Source organism: Podarcis filfolensis, assembly GCF_964270895.1.
Source record: "Podarcis filfolensis genome assembly, chromosome: 2".
Classification (NCBI taxonomy): domain Eukaryota; kingdom Metazoa; phylum Chordata; class Lepidosauria; order Squamata; family Lacertidae; genus Podarcis; species Podarcis filfolensis.
The window spans coordinates 88939061-88956838 of record NC_139605.1 but is presented as its reverse complement, the minus strand read 5'-3'; the positions used below and the strand labels follow the sequence as shown (position 1 = coordinate 88956838).

Below are 17778 nucleotides of genomic sequence, written 5' to 3'. Positions count from 1 at the left end.
CTTGGTGGAGAACCTCCGTTCCACCTCTGCAACCCAATCCCTGATCAGTTGCGTTGCTTCCTCCTGCGTTCTCAGCGAAAACGCCCAGGAGTTCTGAGTAAAATCATCTAACAATGTCAGCAGAAACCTGGCTCCGCCCAGACTTGGCTGAGGCATTGGCCCAAACAGGTCTCCGTGCACAAGCTCAAAAGGCTTTGTGGTTACTCTCTCCACCCTGGGATAACTGTATCCCTTGTTCTTGGCTTTCCTGCAAGCCCTGCAATTTAGGGTTTCACCACATTCTCTTACCTTGCACCCTTTGGTGCATTCTGATAACATCTGCAAGTCATCACAAGACCCATGTGCAATCCTCTTGTGCCACACGCATGCACATGAAACATGAGTGTGAATGTTTGCTTTCCCAGCATTCCCCACTCCCTTTTCCTCCAGAGGTGTTTCCAGAACAAAGAGGTTGTTCTGACTTTTCTCAACACGTACCAGTTGCTTCCCCCCTCTGGAAATTGTACAGACATTGTTCTCAAAACAAACCATATACCCCTCCTGTAAAAGACGCGGTACAGATACAAGACAACAATTCATTCCCGGCGCCACGTAGACTTCCAGCTGCGCCTGCAAAAGAGAAACAAAAACATTCCCAGCTTTTGTTACAAGCCTCTGTGACCCATCAGCAAAACACACTGATTTCCCAGCTGAAACAGCTCTGCAGTTCTTTATCTGGACACCAGGTGTCTCAGGCACGAGATGTCTATTTGCAGCAGAGTCAACTACCCAACACAGCACTCTGCCCTTCGTTGCCTTAGCAACAGAGTTCCTTCTGCCCCCCTCTTTGGGGCCTTTGCAGGTGTCTTTCAAAACAGCCATTGAAGCAGACAGCTGATAAGCACCTCCTTCCCCCGGCCGCCTCAGCGTCTTCCCACGCTGGCCTCTTCTGCCGGGCTGGTTCCCATGGGAAATGTCCTTGGGACTTTCCTGCCCTGTCTCCATCGCTCTCTGTGGGCAGCAGCTGCGCAGATGGTTAGGGGAACCGCAAACAAAACAGCGACGAGTGGAAAACTTTACAAAGTGGCCTTTGGACTTCTGTGCCCCCCCACTCTTGCCAGCAGCACTCCTTGAGGCTTTTCTGCAACAGGGGATGCGGCCTTTGGCTTCCAGCTCGGTGGTTTCTCTGCAAACCTTCTCCAGCTCCTGCCAAACAGCCTTGGCACCCTTAAGACCCTTGGACTGGCCTGCACCACCAAACTTAGGTGCATAGCTTCCAGAGGAATGGACTGCTCCTGCCTTCCTCTTCCCAGCTCTCAGCAGCTCTCCAGCACACAGCTGCCCATCGCTCTGGCGTGTTGAAGCATTGCATCGGCTTCCAAACACTGTCCCAGCCCCCATTGGGCTTTGTGGGCATTCCCCAGCCCCTGCTGGACTCTCAGCTTCTGTGCAGCATCTGGCCCCCACTTCTGGGCATCCCTCAGGCTGGCTCCTAGCCCCCTCTGGTCTGGCTCCCACTATCTTCAGTGCCTGCCACTCGACCCAGGGCTCCTTCCCGTCCACCTCTTCAAAAGGGACTGCACACGATTCATGGCTCTCTGCCATCTTCTCCCCCGGGGCCCAGCTTACTTACGAACAGTAGTAGCTTCTCCAGCACCCGGTACAGCACAGCTCCTCCAGCGAGCTCCTTGCCTCACGATCAAAGGCACAGCTCCCCAGCTGGCTTCAGCTTTTCTCCACTGCCCTCCCTGGCAGGAGATCCAGCACACACCGGCACGGACTTGGCTTGCTTCACAGCGTCAGCTGACCTTCCATAACCTTTGGTGAAATTGACTGGCAGCTGGGGGCCTGGAGCGACAGAGACGCGCAGCGGAAGCGTGTGGGCTCCGTGGGCAGGCCAGAAGCTGCCAGTCAATTTCACCAAAAACCCCAGAGTCGGTCACGATTGGACCTAATGGTCAGGGGCCCCTTTACCTTTACCTTTATCCCCACACACAACAGGGAACCCTTTGTTAACTAAGGAGGATTCAAAAATGCTGAGTAGGGGCCAAGTGGCAGAGTGAGTGGTTAGAACTTGAGTGTAAAATTAACCCCAAAGGTCAGGGGTCCCCAACTTTTTTGGGCCCAGGAGCACGTTTGGAAACCTAGGGGACTGTCACTGATGCCACAAAATACCAATTTCACAGAAGAAACGCTGACAACGCTCCGAGCCTCTCTCCAAAACACTCTTCCCAAACAACCAAACAACAAACTCAGGAAAATGCCCCAGTCTGAGCAAAAGAAAAAGCAGGCAAAACTTATGGGAGTTGTAGTGCAACAAGACCTGGACTGCAACTTAAAAATATACGTAGGTTTGTCAGGGAAGGCAAGAATTTGCACACTTTCACAAGATATGGAAAGAACAATAAAACAGAAAGGTTCAAAGAGCCACAGCCAACTTCACACACACACTTAGCTTGATGAGCCAGCTGTCGAGTATGGAGTCTGATTTCAGATTATATGAATTCAATCCTAGGCCATCTTTAGAAGAAAAACTGCTGCTGGCACAATGGTCTCTGGCCCTGGTATCTTCAGCAAACAAAGGAGAAATCAGGGCGAGGAGGGAGGGGTTTCTCTCCTTCCCATAAGTACATTTAAGTATTCCTCCCAGAGGCAATGTTCTGAGCTTTCTCCTCTCCAGGGAAGGAACTCACTGGGCAATTTCACCCCAATTATAGTGAAACCAGAACCGGAGAAGGAAAGAAAATACGATTATTTTGGAGCAAAATGTTTCAGGCTATCACTTCTTGTGGTTACAGGGTGACACATTAGCTGGGCAGTCAAGGGGAAGGATAAAACTATCTTACCGTACTTAACTCAGGGGAGATTTGGAAAGGTGTCAGCTAAGTGGCAGACAGCTAATTTATGTGACAGAGAAACATGAGTAAGTGAGGTGTCAGGCTTCAAACAGCAATAAGGAAGAAAGGATCGTCGTAAGTCATGACCAAAGTTTGGTTCTTCCAGCTAACCTCTCACCCCCTGGAACGCTGTCCACAAAATTCAATTTGTGAAATGTTCCTCAGTGAATCGGTGTGTAGCATTATATGCCATGCCATGAGGCCAGTCATAGAATAAAGTTTTGCCACAGTATATTATTTTTAAACAGGGATGCATGCAATCCTTCCTGGGCAACGTTTGCCAATGCTGTGTGTATAAAGGGAAGCCAAGCTTATGTCATTGCTATGTGGGATGGAAAACATCCACAAATAGCAGCAATTGACCCAAAGCTTTACCTGACAATTAGTGGCTTCGGAAGAGCAAAAATAGGCTCTGAAATGTCATGCCACCTAGTTGAAATGTATTCAAGTTTTTTCAAAAGCTGCTCTCCCACAGATCATAGCAGTGGCACCGATATGTGGATGTTTTCTCGCTGGACACATTAGGCCAGATATCTTTTAAGTAAGAACACGGTTTCACAGCCTAAAAATTAGGGATAGACAAAATGGCTCCCTCCAGATGTTTTGGATTGCAACTCTTCTTATCATCCTTGGCCATTGGCTGATGGGAGTTGGCGTTCAACAACATTAAGAAGGCCATGGGTTTCCCCCATCCCTGGAATGCAGGACTGAAACCTAAGCTGGTTTCAAGCTGTTTCTGGCATATAGGACAGAAAAGAGGTAATTCCCTTAGCTGCAACAACCATCACCATACCAACAACAACAATAATATACATCTAACATATTAGTATGAAGTAAGACTAGACAGGGCAGACTGGAAAAAAATATTTTAAATGAGCAGAGTTTCCCTTCTTGCCCCCCCCCCCCCGCCGAACAAATAGCTACAATCTCTTTAGAACCGGAGAGAAATCTGATACAAGATCCAATTTCAAGATGTAAAGTAAATCCTTTGAGTAAGAAAACACATGCATTCAAGGGGTTTTATGAGAGTTTATAAATCCTGGTTTAAGACTCCTTAGAGATCAGCCTTATCCCTTATTCAAAAAGCCAACATGTTGCACAATCTGTTCCAAGTGGCACATCTGATCAGATAGAGGAGCAGAAATTATGCATTGCTCATTCCTCCCTTCCACTGTTTTATTAAAACACAACCAATGGTAGAAGTATTCCCATTGATTTTCTTCTTACTGTTCCTATAATCTTCTCTAAACTGCTTGTCATTATTACATTCATTGAGTTCATGTAGTGCTGGATTAGCTATCATACAAATATATAATGTCAACATCATACTGTATAGCTATTGGGAAAGCAAACACAAGCACACCCAGTAAAGGGACCTATTAAGATTACTCGCAGATTAGTACAAGGAGTGTGGTGACCACGTTCTCAATGTGTGGGTGCAGGAAACTTAAAGTACTGGTAGCTTGCCCAACAGAAGCAGCAGATGGACCATGTTATTTATAATGTGGCAGATTTCACGTGCAAGATCAGTAGCACATTCACCCTCAGTGAACCCTCCTTAATATGCGAACTGAGATATTTCAGAGGCTCCATAGAATCTTCATATACTGTGCAAAGTGAAAAGGATAGCCCCGTTTGGACAATGTGCCCCTTATGGATCTTGCTACCTCTAGCACCTGCCCTGCTGTTGGGTCTGCCTCTGTGAAGGGTTGTATGGCAAAAGCAGAGTAGAGTACTGCTTGAACGTTTCACAATTTATGATCTCACGGCCAGTGACAATGAATAGGCTTCTTACTAATCTACCATGGATTTTAATAACCAGTCAACGAAACACAACCAAGTAAGTGCAGGTGAAGGGAAGCAGATAGCTAAAATACAGGCAACTCAGTTAGCATTTGAAAAGTTCAGTTATCTTTCCAGAGCTAAGAGATGCAAACAACATGTTTACAGTTTCATTTGGTGGGTGTGGTTTAGGGGGTGATCCTGCTCTTCCCCTTCTAACAGCAGCCTCATATGCAGAAATTCAACAGGTAAAGCTTTTCTTAGCATGCAGCTAAATAGTGGGGAAAGTACATATCTACCATCAGAGTAACCAAGAATCCAGTTTTATTGTAGCATACAAATTTTCATGTACTAGAGTCTACTTCAGCAGCAAAAAGTTTTGGATACTCCACAATTATTGGGGTCCCATTTGGGATTAAAAAATAAATAAAATCCCAAAAGTTTGTCATTAAAAAATACGTTCATCTTTAAGACTCTTCCTTCTTTTTGCTGCAAAGACTAACATAGCTACCTGATCAGAGGCCAGACAACTGAAGCCATGGCACAAGACAGAAAAGGAGAAACCAGGAGGAACAATCGATTGCAGAGAAAGCCAGAACTGGAGAGCAAGTCAGGGCTAGAGGAGAAAGCAAGATGCATAGTCAAATAACAGGTCAGACCCAAAAAACAAAACTGAGAAGCAGGGCAGAACTAGTCAAGACCAGAGAACAAACCAAGTCTACAGGGGCACACCAATTCTAATGATCACAACACTGGTGTGTAAGCAGTCGTGTAAGCAGGGGAGTGGGAATGCACTGCCAATCCTCCCAGCATGTCATCTTTATTTTTGCTTTCTTAAACCTATGCTCAAACGTTTTACCAGCTTCGTTTCCCCACCCAAGTGCCTCCTGTTTAGGAAAAAAATATTTTTGGTATGATTTATGCATTTCTAAAAGATGTAATTGTTGTCATCCCCCACCCAGCCACCCCAAAATTGAATTTACTTAAAATATTTGATTTGGTTGACTTTTTGTCTTCCTTTTCCAAATTAGGCACCATGAGTAGAGGAGACTCCCTGCTGCAAACTGCAGTGTGGTGGTTCACCACACGGGGGAGCTGCATGCATCTCCTGTGGCTCCTGACACTATCCCTCTAGTCTAGTTACTTGCCATAATAATAAAAAAAAATATTAGGAGCTGCTTGTCACACTACAAAATTCTAACACAGAAACATATATTATAAGTAGGTATTTATAAAATCAGTTCTGCCCAAACTTTTGGCCCTCAAGGGGCTCCCCAAGGCACCTGACAAGATCAGTTTCTGAATAAACGTGGCTAATAAAGCTCCATGGTTGGTTACAACTCTAGGCATGTTTGCTAAGGACTGAGTCCCATTAATCTCAGTGGGTCTAACTTCCTTTTTCTGAGTGTTATCATTGCCTGCCACCTTTTACAAACTGGCCCTATTCTGCAGGGGTGGCTAGGGCAGTGCCACATTGTGCTCCCCTAACGGTGATGTCACTGCTGCTTTCTGGGATGGAGTGGAGCTGCGAGTTCGAATCCTGTTGGTGCTCCTGCACAGCCCTGGCCTCACTTCCACTCTGCTCTATCCTGTCCTGGAAATTTGCAGTAATGTTGCTGTTGGGAGGCCTGCTGTCTGCCACTGCCACATCACTGCCTTCACAGGTGTCCTTTGGACACGTATCTCTCAGCCATACCTGGCCATGCTGCAAGGATAGGTAAGGACATAATGTTACAGGTTGTGCTTGGCACAAGGTGGGAAAGGAATCTGGAGCCAAACCCAGTGAAGCATTAGGTTGCTGTTTCCGTCCCATGGCTGATTCTGTGCAAAGGTTTCACCTCTTCCATGGCTGTGCCGCCGCCATGCCAACAGAGGCCAGGCCATCAGAGGCACTCAAATGGGTGGGAGATTTTGCAGGTAGTGGGGCCTCTGTGGGAGCCCCCACATTGCTCAAAGGGCCTCAGGGCCATCCAGCTCAGTGGGGCTTGCCTCCCATTTTAACTGTGCAAGGGATCAAGCAAGGAGAGCCCCCCTTTTGCCCTTAAACAGCTTCCCGGCAGGCAGAAATCCAGCACTGAAACTTCAGGTCTGCAAATAATAACACCCTGAAGATCCCAGGCCCCGGGGAGATTAGACTGGCCTCGACCAGAGCCAGGGACTTTTTGGTCCTGGCCCCAGCCTGGTGGAACTCTCTCTTACAAGAGACCAGGACCCTGCGGGATTTGAAATCTTTCTGCAGGGCCTGCAAGACGGAGCTGTTCTGCCAGGCCTTTGGATGGGGTTCAGTCTGATTCGTTTCTTTCTGTATAAGAACAAGCATTATAGAAGCATTAAAGAGGTAACAGTTGGCCCTGGAGAATATTAACCACTCTCAGTTTTACTGGTGGACTGCCATCTGTCCAGATTTTAATTTGCTCTGAACTAATTTTAAGATATATTTTCATTAACTGATTGCCTGTTTTTACGTTCTTATGTTCTTTGTAGACAGTGTTAGTTTTATGATGTTAGCTGCCCTGAGCCCGGCTCCGGCAGAGGAGGGCGGGGTACAAATAAAAATTTATTATTATTTTGTCAACACTGCATCTCCATGCCAAGGAAATACTCCACCTGGAAGTTAAAGACACAGCAGCCCATCCCGTAAAAAGGAGACCAGCCCTATTCACCCAAGTGTTTGTAGGACATGATCACTACCGTTCTCACGTGGCCGAGTGAGAAACGCTGGTGCTTGATACCGTGGGCAGAGCTTTCTTATTGGGCAAAGTCGGTGCCTGCCAATGGAGGCAACGCTTAAGAAATGAAAAGCGCAGGTGGAAGCAATCCCCATTGCTTGAGCGTGGAGTTTGGCCCTTGGATTCCTGTTCGCGGCCAAAATTCATTTTATCTGCTTTGGAGGACCCGCCCCGCGCCCCTACATAGCGCTTGCTGTTGCCTAGCCTCTTAACCCGGAGGAGGCGTATGACTTGGGTGTCCCGGGACAAAAGAGAAGGGCTTGTTACGGATTAATTCCCACAGGGCTGAGTTTTGAGCAAGCACGTGCTTAGGCCGGTTCCTTGAGGTTCCCGAGCCGCAGCTCGGAAGGGCAAGTTCTTGGGGCGGGGGGGGGGGGATGTTCTCGCTTAGCAACTTTCTTTGATTATTGCGCGTTTGGAGCTTTTATGAATGAACTTGAAGTTGGTGTTCTTCCGCAGAGTCGCCGCCGGGTGGCAGCAGAGAGCAGCGCGCCCGAGCGCCCGTGTGGAAGCCAGCCCTCCGCCGCTCATTGATAAGCCAGGCAGCGAAGGGTTGCAACGCCCGGGCTCCCGGAGCAGCAGCAGCAGCAGCAGCAGCAGCGCCCTCCACACGCGCCGGGTCGTCCCCTCTCCATGAGGCTGCGGCGATGGAGCGAGGCTTGTCGGACTCAGGGGAGACCTTGCGCAGCAGCAGCAGCGGGCCTTCCCGCGAAGTTGTGCTCTCGGGGATCTTCTCGCTGGCCCCGGCGGCGGCGCCCAAGTCGAGCTGCGCCCTGAGCCTCACCAGCAGCGCCGAGCTGCTGCTCCGCCGGCTGGACACGTCCGAGCCCAGCGGCTCCATCACGGCGCTCAGCCTCTCGGACTGCATCGGCTGCTACGCTTTCCAGAGGAAAGGCGCTCCGGAGCCGGCGGCCGCCTACTTCACCGTCTTCTGCTACCCCTTCAAGAAGGGCTGGTGGGTGTCCGGGGAGTCCCGCCACAGGGTGGCCAAGACTTTCCGCGTCTTGGAGTCCCAGGAAGCCGAAGAGAACCGGAGCATCGCCGAGACCTGGGCTCGGAAGATCATGGAGCTGTCCACGCCGTCCACCCTCAGCCTACAAGGTGAGCGAGTGCCCCGCCCGGAAAGTAGAGGCGTCTCTATCGCGGGATGGAGGGAGGGGGGGACCGAGCTGGCAAGCGCGGGCTCCAGTTTCACCTGCGCTCCAGGAGGTGCATGTTTACTCGGAAGAAAGTCCCACTGTGTGTAGGAGTCTATACCTTGGTGGTTCGATCCCACGCAGGCAAGGCAGTAGGCAGGATTCCTGCATTGTAGGGGGGTTGGACTAGATGACCCTTGTGCTCCCTTGCTCTATGACCCCGAGGAGGAACCCCTCCCCCGCCTGGTCCTCAGTTTTCAGTCTGGTGAAATGGGCATAGCAGCGGCTTGCCTTTTCCCTATGTTGTAAATCGCTTTCCAGATTTATCAGTTGACTATAAAATGGTTAAAAATAAAACCCCCAAACTCTCCTTTACCTTTACCATGTGAGCCACAAATGCCTGAAACAGGCATAGTTCCCCCTGAGAGGGGCACTTTATTTTTGTGAAGCTCCTACTCAGAAAGTAATTACTTGCAGGAAAGTGTTTATTTGTAGGAATTAACTAGTGCAGTCGCTATTCTGGTTGTCTTGTGTAACAATCGCTCCTATGTGCATTTAGTGGTGGGTGGGTGCAAATGCACTTTGGGAAACAGTCACCAATTTATGCCAGCATATTGTACATGCATCAAAATGAACACAGGTCTGCAAGTCAGTTTGCAAGAGTAGACTTACACATTGCAGATTCATTCCTGTGCATAACTTAAATGCCTTTCACACAGGAAATTTGTAACATGCGAAGCGTGGGCTGTGTAGCATGGCTTTTTACTTGCTTACTCAGAAGCAAAAAGCCCATGGAATTAAATGGGACTCGAGCTGCAAACCTTATCACAATTACTGGGGAGTAAACAATTGAATTCAGCGGGGCTTATTTCTGTAAACCTGCTTAGGATTGCATGTCTACTCGGGTACATTGCTAGGTGCATGAGCGGCGGCCTATCACTCAAATCTGTATTAAGTTTGCATATGTTAATTTATGTGTATAGATGCCTCCGAGACATAATGACGGTGGTGCTTGACTAGTTCACACCAGCACTGCACTTCACAGTTGAACTTAGCATAGGGTTACACCAGGGAAGAAGAACCTGTGGTCCTCCTTATGTTGCTGAACTACAACTCCCATTATCCTGACCATTGACCATGCTGGCTGATGGGGGTTGGAGTCCGGCAGCATCTGGAGGGCAACAGGTTGGCCATTCCTATGTTAGAGTTAGATGGGTTAGAAATAAATGCAAATGAATGTTGGTCTCATTGTAAGGCTCTTTAAAATTCTCTCACACACAAATGCTCAGAGGACATACACAGCTTCCCCCTCCAGCTTGTCTGAGCAGATCAGCTGAGGAGGGAGTTATTGTGGCTCCACACTCACTGATTGATTGATCAATCAATCAATCAATCAATCAGATGGGTATGAGAGGGTGATTTGCATCCCCATTAGCAGGTTGAGCTCAGTTGAGCAGAGGGGATTACCTTCCAGGGGTGTGTCTACTAAATAATAATTTTTAAAGTAAAAAATTGGCCGCCGCCACCAAAATTAGTAGGATCTTGTGGGCCAGAAATATTTGCTTGTTGGGTCTGTGTGATCAAACCCCTGAAACGGGGGTTAGTCACCCCTGCTTTAGAAGCTTAACTCTCAAACCTGCAAACCACAGAGGCTTTACCTCTGCCATAGTCCTGCTGAACTGACCTGACCGCCAGAGGTAGCACAAAAGGGGTAGGAGTGAGGAGCACTCTGACCAGTAGCTTGCCCCCTTCACCATTGCTGGGTCCTTGCAGCTACTTGATTATAATTTAATCATCAACTGCAAATTGAAATAGCACTGATTAAAATTACAATTATCTGAAAGTTCATTCCATTAAAAACAAGTTCAGGTGACTCACAACTTACACCAATTTAACTTGTGCTCATTCAGCTTTATGCACTTGGCAAAAAGTATAAATAAATAAAAGGGGGTGGGTTTTGACTATATGCGATTTTGACTTTATGCACGATCTGCAGAACGTAACTCCCACATAAGTGGAAAGTTGTCTATACACTATTATTGCTCTTTCAGAAAACAAACTTGTGGAGCAAAGCTTAGTTCCTCCAGCCTTCCCCACAAGAGTTTTTCTGATATAGCCACTGTGGAAGTAGTCTAGTATTGCTCTGAAACAAATTGTGTATGGACTGCAGTTGCAGAAGGTGATAACAAAAAGGAAATTTTCTTGTGCTTTTTAAAGAACATAAGTGAATTGCTGGATCGGCCTTAAGCCTATCTGTCTGGTCTCTGGTTCCCAAGAGCAGCCAGGTACATTTTTTAAGTTTCAGCATCTTCCATGGCATTTCCTATTTCTTCTTGCACAATATTTGCACCTGTGTTCCAAATCTAGTTGCACAGATCATTATGGAAAACCAACTGGTTATGTCACCCTGATATTTTTTATCAGCAAAGTTGTCACCTCAGCAAAGTTTATCAGCAAAGTTGTCAACTTAAATTCTCCATATAGCAAAAATTGTGATAAAAGATGTTCAGCTTTGTTTCTAGGCCTCATGAGGGAAAGGCAGTTGCATGTAGAACCCAAATTAAAGCCCCGTATTTCAAAAGCAAAGTCACATAGGAATATTTACCTTCCTGCTAGAAGATACAGAACCTTACAGAAACATGTTGAAAGAGCTGGTGTCAAACACTTCACAGCGTGGGAAAGGAGATGGAAATCTCCTAGCTCATCTTGCTAAATGTTTGGTGAAAACCACAAGGCCAAGTGTGCTGCTGAGTCTCTGTGAAAATGAATGAACTGTGGATGAAAGCTGGAGGACTAAGTCTTTATCAGAGAGAGGAAAGGGACATATGTGCTATGCATCTTAGCAGAAGTGTCCCTGGTACCACTGAGCAAATAGCTAGATGGTCTGCAGCACAGGGCTGTGTGCTGCAATCAATGTTTCAGAGAGGCGTGTTTCTCAACAGTCAACACTAAACTCCCAAATCCTCTTAGTTTCTGCCTGTGCAATAGGTTGTGCTGACTCCCGGCTGCAAACCAGTTTGACAAGGCAAGCCTGAGTATCCCGTGTGCATATTAACAAGGTGCCTCTCCCAAAGTTGTTGTGCCACGCTCTCAAGTGACAATTCATTTCCACGCACACCCTAAGAAATTATTTTTTAAAATCCACGTGAACACCAAGAGCTGGTTGTGGCTAGATACAGGAATGTTCAGTTGTGTGCAAAACAACTTCATATTGGTTTATTTAAGAGCTTCATATCTGGTCTCTGCAAGGGTCAGAGGTTTTGCAGGTTTTTATATTGTTTTGGAAACCTCCTTGACCAGGGGAAACAGTGGGATAAGACTATGGTGCCCCATGGGAAGCCAGGCTCTCTTGAGAACTATTGTTACCATTTCATCCCTAGGTTACTCACACTGATTTGCTCTTTGCTATTTTTCTGCATCGTTGTCCAGCCTGTTGAATAATAAAAGTGGAACTTGTTTGGTGATCTGAGTCATCTAAGAAGCCGGTTGAAACATCCTTTCCCAGAAATCAGTTGAATTTATTTCCCAAGACCATTATTGCTCTTAAGGTTGTAACAATGGCTATTTTTTGTTGTCAGCTGTCTTGGCAAATCCATTTCTTGTAGTATATTCATTACATCTCTCAGTACATTCAGTACAATAAAGGAGCTCGTATTCAGTCTAATGCTAGCTCCTTTATTTCCCCCTTTGAAAACTCCGGCTTAGAAAAAAGAACTGGAATGCTGCACATCGCAAAGTTGGCCAAAGGTAGCCAGGAGGCAGTTAAAAGCACAGAGCTACCCTGAGCTATTTCTCTGGCTACAACAACTTGTCCCTCCATAAACATGTCATTGCTGCTACTCAGTTACGAGACTGTTCCAGGGATTGCCAACTTCTCCACAGCAAGACCAGACCTCACCATGTGTCAGTACTTGAATGATGGTGTGGGGCAGGAAAGAGAGAAGCATTCTTGGAGAAATCCACAAGACCAGTCCCAGAACTCCTTCCCAATCATGCCTCCCAGTAGCTGTCTAAAACCAGTATTTTTGGGGTGGAGGGCAGCACAAAAAGTAAATAAATGCCTGTGCCTTCCCTGCCTCTTCCCTCAATAAAGTGAACAGGCTTAGTCAGTTCTGGCAAGGTGTGGGCTAGGCCCATGTAAAACTATGCTCTGATGCCCACATACAAGCCCCCAACCCCCTGCTCTATCTATAGCCCCCGCCCCATGAGCCAGGCTTGAGACCTTGAGGTCTCACCAGTCCTTGTCCAATACCCTAACCACTCTAAGCCACGTTAGTTCTCAAATGATCCCTTCCACTGTGGTGCCTTCTAAAATCTTTATCTCAGTTAGATTATCTCTGTCTTAGATTTGAGTTGGTTTTCTGTACCTGATGTTATTTTAAACTGCTTTTAATCTCAATCTCTCTCTCTCTCTCTCTCTCTCTCTCTCTCTCTCTCACACACACACACACACACACACACAGATTTTGTATATGCAGTTCTTTTAACTATTTTAACATACACCACTATTTTTGTATGTTACATTCTAAGTTGCTTCTGCATACCTCATGGGAAGCAATTCACAAATGAAAATATTAACCTCAAAGAGCCAGTGTGGTGTAGTGGTTAAGAGCAGTGGACTTGTAATCTGGCGAACCGGGTTCGCTTCCCCGCTCCTCCACATGCAGCTGCTGGGTGACCTTGGGCCAGTCACACTTCTCTGAAGTCTCTCAGCCCCACTCACCTCACAGAGTGTTTGTTGTGGGGGAGGAAGGGAAAGGAGAATGTTAGCCACTTTGAGACTCCTTCAGGTAGTGATAAAGCGGGATATCAAATCCAAACTCTTCTTCTTCTTCAATAATAGTAATAATAATGATAATCTCATAGCCAGAACCCACATGATCAGAAGCTGGGTCCAGGCCTATGAGGTTGGGTCGTTTGACCATCTTCCTAGCTGCATGGAATCTGCTCCTGTAAAAAGCAGCTGCCATTTGGCTAGGGTAACATTTAGCAGGCCCCTTGTTGGCTGTTTCAGAAGAATATAAATGGACTCTTTGTCTGGGAGCAGGAGGGTGTTGTGATAAGATAATCATTCTGTGTAATGTGACTCACAAGCAGGAACATATAATCTTCTGATCACCCACCGTTCTGAAAAAATTCACGTGATTGTGTGGACCAGCTCAGTCTTTTTCTTAGGCATGCACTTGCAAAGGTGGGAAAAGTTACACGGCTTATTTAAGAAAACACCTGTTTCACAATCAGTAAGGGAGCACTACTTTAGTAAATTGAAAGGTTTTAATCCTGATTGACTAACACATTGCAGATCCAGTGGAGACCAGACCCCCGCACTGCAAGCCCAATATACTACCCTGTGTGTATGTGTGCACATAAAGCCATACATACTTTTTTTTAAAGGTCTAATTGTAGGAAATGTTGACTGTCCCCTCTCTTGAAGCCAAATTAATTCAGTGCCTTTTGAATTCTCAGGATCGAGTCTTTCACTCTAGTTAAATCCTGTGTTGAAAATGTTAGTCAGAGATGAATGTTAGCCAGAGCTCCTATTCATCAGCACAGCTAGTCATCCATGGATCTCCCATGTGACATCAGTGCATGCTGCAGAGCTGGGCCGGAGGAATTTGGAAACCACGTGACCGCTTTGAGCAGCACGTCTGGCTGGGTCTTCCGCGTGGTGACTCAGCACCCCCTCCCCACCCCATCATTAGCGCTAAATGCACAGGAGGTGGGAGCAGCAACACAGTTGGCCTTGGAGAGTGAAAAGGATTCCTCCTATACAATTTCTGTTCTCCCTCTGCGTCCTAGGCAGGAGGGAAAGTAGAGCAATTATACCACACAGCTCCTCTCTCTGTGAGAGATCTCCTGGTGGGGGATGCTAAGAGAGAGTGACACGGGGAGCGATGGCAGCTGACTCTGTGGCCAGAATGTTGCTTTGTAATCCAGTTCGTGAACTGACAGATGAGGAGAAGTGGCGGGGAGAGATAGCCAGAAGACGCTTCTTCTTGGTTTGGTCATTTTGCCTAGAGAGAAATGGAGACTTGGCCTATAAGGAGCTTCCGCCCCAACCCCCCGCTGTTTAGCAGCTTGTCTATCTAAGGCCTCCAGAAACCTTCCTGTCCCAGGCAGATTTAATCTTATCGGTAGGAGCATATGTTCTCCCCTGCCCCACCTGCTCCTCCAAAAGTGATTTGCACTTTCTCCTCTGTCCCAACTTCTCTGTGTTTTAGTCTGAAACCCTTCTGGGTGCTTCTCAAAAACAGCCGAGTGGCTGTGCCAGAATTAACCAGGCCAACAGTCCCCATAGGTTTGCATTTGTGTAAATGGAATTGGTGTGGAGAGAGTCATCTAGGAGCAGGCAGAGTGTCCCCACTCCCTACTTTAGACATAGCCAGGATTTTTAAAAGATCGATGGACATCCTAGAACTCTCTAGCCCTATGCAGAACAGAATTCCCTTCTTTTGAAGCCTTCCACACTCTCTGAAATCTGTAGGTCAGGCACACAACATGAAGAGTGTCCCTGTGTTTTGTAATTTGCTACACCATCTCTTGCTCTTGGGATGGGATCACAGAGTGCACTTCAATAAAACAGCCACTGGTACCATTTAGCATGGTGGTCACACCCATGTCAACAAAGGTGATGGCTGAACAAGTGTCTGGTTTTACTTCTCCAACATCCATTGGCATACTTTGCTCTAGGTATTTTACAGAACTCCCAACTGAGGTCAGACATGCCTTTCGCTACTGAACTTTCAGCACCTACTCAAGGCACTTATTTTAATTCCAGTGGCATTTTAATTGATGTTTGCTTTTATTAGTTTCAACTGATTTTTTTGTTTTGGTCTTAAACTGCTTAGAGACTATTGTAGGCCAGCGGTATATAATTTTTTTAAAAAAGAAAAACAACGTATTTATTTATTTATCCTACATTTATATCTCAACTTTCCTGTCATAGCACCTAGGGCAGGATGCACATTGTTCCCAGATCTATTAGCCCTCAGGATGGTGCTGGCCTCATGTGCCCTCAGACCAGACCCTGGAACATGTACAAGAAAGTGTAATCAGAGCCGATTCGGTGGCGAATGCAGATGGACTGTGTAAACTTTCTATGCCTGACAGCTTGTCGTTATCTAAATGCACTGACTGTATGTCCTGCTCTGTGGTGTAGCCAAGCAAGGCAAAGTCCAGCTGGGATAGGCATGGTTTAGGCAGGATACAAGGCAAGGCTCAGGCAGCACTCTGGGGGACAGAGAGCTCTGATGTTGCTACAAGATGCTGTTTTATCCAGGTTGCCCTGGGTCTGTTGCAGTGGAGTTCTCTGAGTCAGAGGATGGCAGTGCCACTTCCTTTTTGGGGTGGGGGTTGAGACCAGCCCTGCAGGTTCATCCGATAGCAGGGTGGCCCTGGGTCCCCTTCCTGCTTCCTGGTCAGATTCTTCACTTGCATCATCACCCAACGAAGAGGCATCTGATTCCTGGTCCCTGAGAGTGCCTTACAGAACATAGCTCCTGAAAAGTGCAGACACATTGCATCTTACCTTCTTGCACCCTTCATTATTACTGCATCCACCCCCGCCCTTATTGAAAAGCTCTACCAACCTTCTTGTGAAAACTTTGGAACAGAAGTGTTCCATCATGTGTCTTCCTGGCCCTGGGCCCAGCTCTCTAATCTTCCAAGATGTTCTTAAAATTGCTTCGAAGTGAAGAACAAAAGATGAAAGGAAATCAGGCAGTTCTACAGAGGTTGGTGTTACTGGCAAGCTGGGCAGTGGCGACAGGGGAAGGCAGGCCACCCTAACCTCAGAGCACAAAGAGCAGGTCAACGCATACCGTTTCTGTTCATTGTAGATCAGATGGTGTGCGGTTATTTAGCACGAGAACACAGATTTGGATACTTGTAGATGTGTGGCAGCCATGGCAGCCAGCCTATAGTAGCTTGACAGAATGCAGTGCCATCATTCAAAGAAATTTGCATGGGGCCAAAGCCACCGGAACTCTTCATGGTGTCCTCACAGGTCACTTCTAGTTTATTCCTAGACCTGGCCAAAGGTAGAATGGGTGACAAACAGGTCATGGCTATTTCCTGCAAGCCTTAAAGTACGTATGTCTTGGCTTATCGGCTTGGTTTTATGAGTTGTGCCACTTGTAAGCCAACATGATTGTGCCAAATGCATTTTAATTCAAACGGGGTAGCTTGCAAAGGCACATGTTTGTTTACACTTTAATTCTATATTCTCTTCTTTCAGAGCTATATCCAATATGGCTTTGGCTTACTTCGTATATCTTTGAACTGCTAATTTAAGATTCAGTGAGATGTGCCAGTTATTAATTTATGCTTGGTTGCAGTGATTAAAAATAAAATAAAAAGGCTAACATTACTGCCTCTGAAGAGGCACTGTCAGCACCCACTTGGCCGTGTGCTGGGGTATGTGTTGTGTAAAACTGATTCCTGAAGCTAAAAGGCAAGTGTTCACTTCTTTAAAAGCCCTCCTCCCAGTTACAGCCAAATATTGCCACTGGTAAGCATCTCCTTTTACTGAATTTCAAATACCGTATTTTTTGCTCTATAAGACGCACCAGACCATAAGACGCACCTAGTTTTTGGAGGAGGAAAAAAAGAAAAAGAAATATTCTGAATCTCAGAAGCCAGAACAAGAAGAGGGATCGCTGCGCAGTGAAAGCAGCAGTCCCTCTTGCTGTTCTGGCTTCTGGGATAGCTGCACAGCCTGCATTCGCTCCATAAGACGCACACACATTTCCCCTTACTTTTTAGGAGGGAAAAAGTGAGTCTTATAGAGCAAAAAATACGGTATTTTTCTCTTTGTTGTCTTCCTGATGAAGCCCTCCCAATTTATTTAGCAATGTCCCCCAGAACCTGATGCTTTCATTCAAATGTGGACCAGGTTTAGCTGGTCCCTTAGGTTAAAAAACAAACAAAAGCCCCCAAGTCATCAGAGGGTGATACCTTAATTAGGACCAACTAAAATGTCACAAAGTAGCGAGCAAGTTTTCCAGTTCTTAAATTTGACTGTATGTTAACCAGCACAGCATCTAGCAGCTGTAAAAGAGTACTGTAGGTATTATGCCAGCTTGATTATTATTATTTATTAAATTTTTATGTCATCCTTCTTCCGAGGAACACAGGGTGGTTCACAATATGAAAACACAAAAATGCATAACATAGAAAACAAACAAAAACAATACTCCCCCAACAGTTTAAAAGGACATAGATTGTTTAATTAGCCAAAGGCCTGGGAGATGAGAA

At 46.5% G+C, this 17778-nt stretch overlaps 1 protein-coding gene across 5 annotated transcripts in view; it reads left to right on the top strand.

Annotated features, from left to right (window-relative positions):
- The window catches only part of SPHK1 (sphingosine kinase 1), a 52107-nt gene that overhangs the window by 11983 nt on the left and 22346 nt on the right, over positions 1–17778 (top strand). For 2 of the 5 annotated variants that reach the window (XM_083597904.1, XM_083597903.1), the window contains exons 2-3: positions 5156–5310; positions 7847–8488. In XM_083597904.1, coding sequence (XP_083454030.1) covers positions 5292–5310; positions 7847–8488 — 661 coding nt within the window. In that variant the 5' untranslated portion in view covers positions 5156–5291. The remainder of the gene's footprint in view (positions 1–5155; positions 5311–7846; positions 8489–17778) is intronic. The other 3 variants (XM_083597905.1, XM_083597906.1, XM_083597907.1) reach the window with 2 other exon arrangements.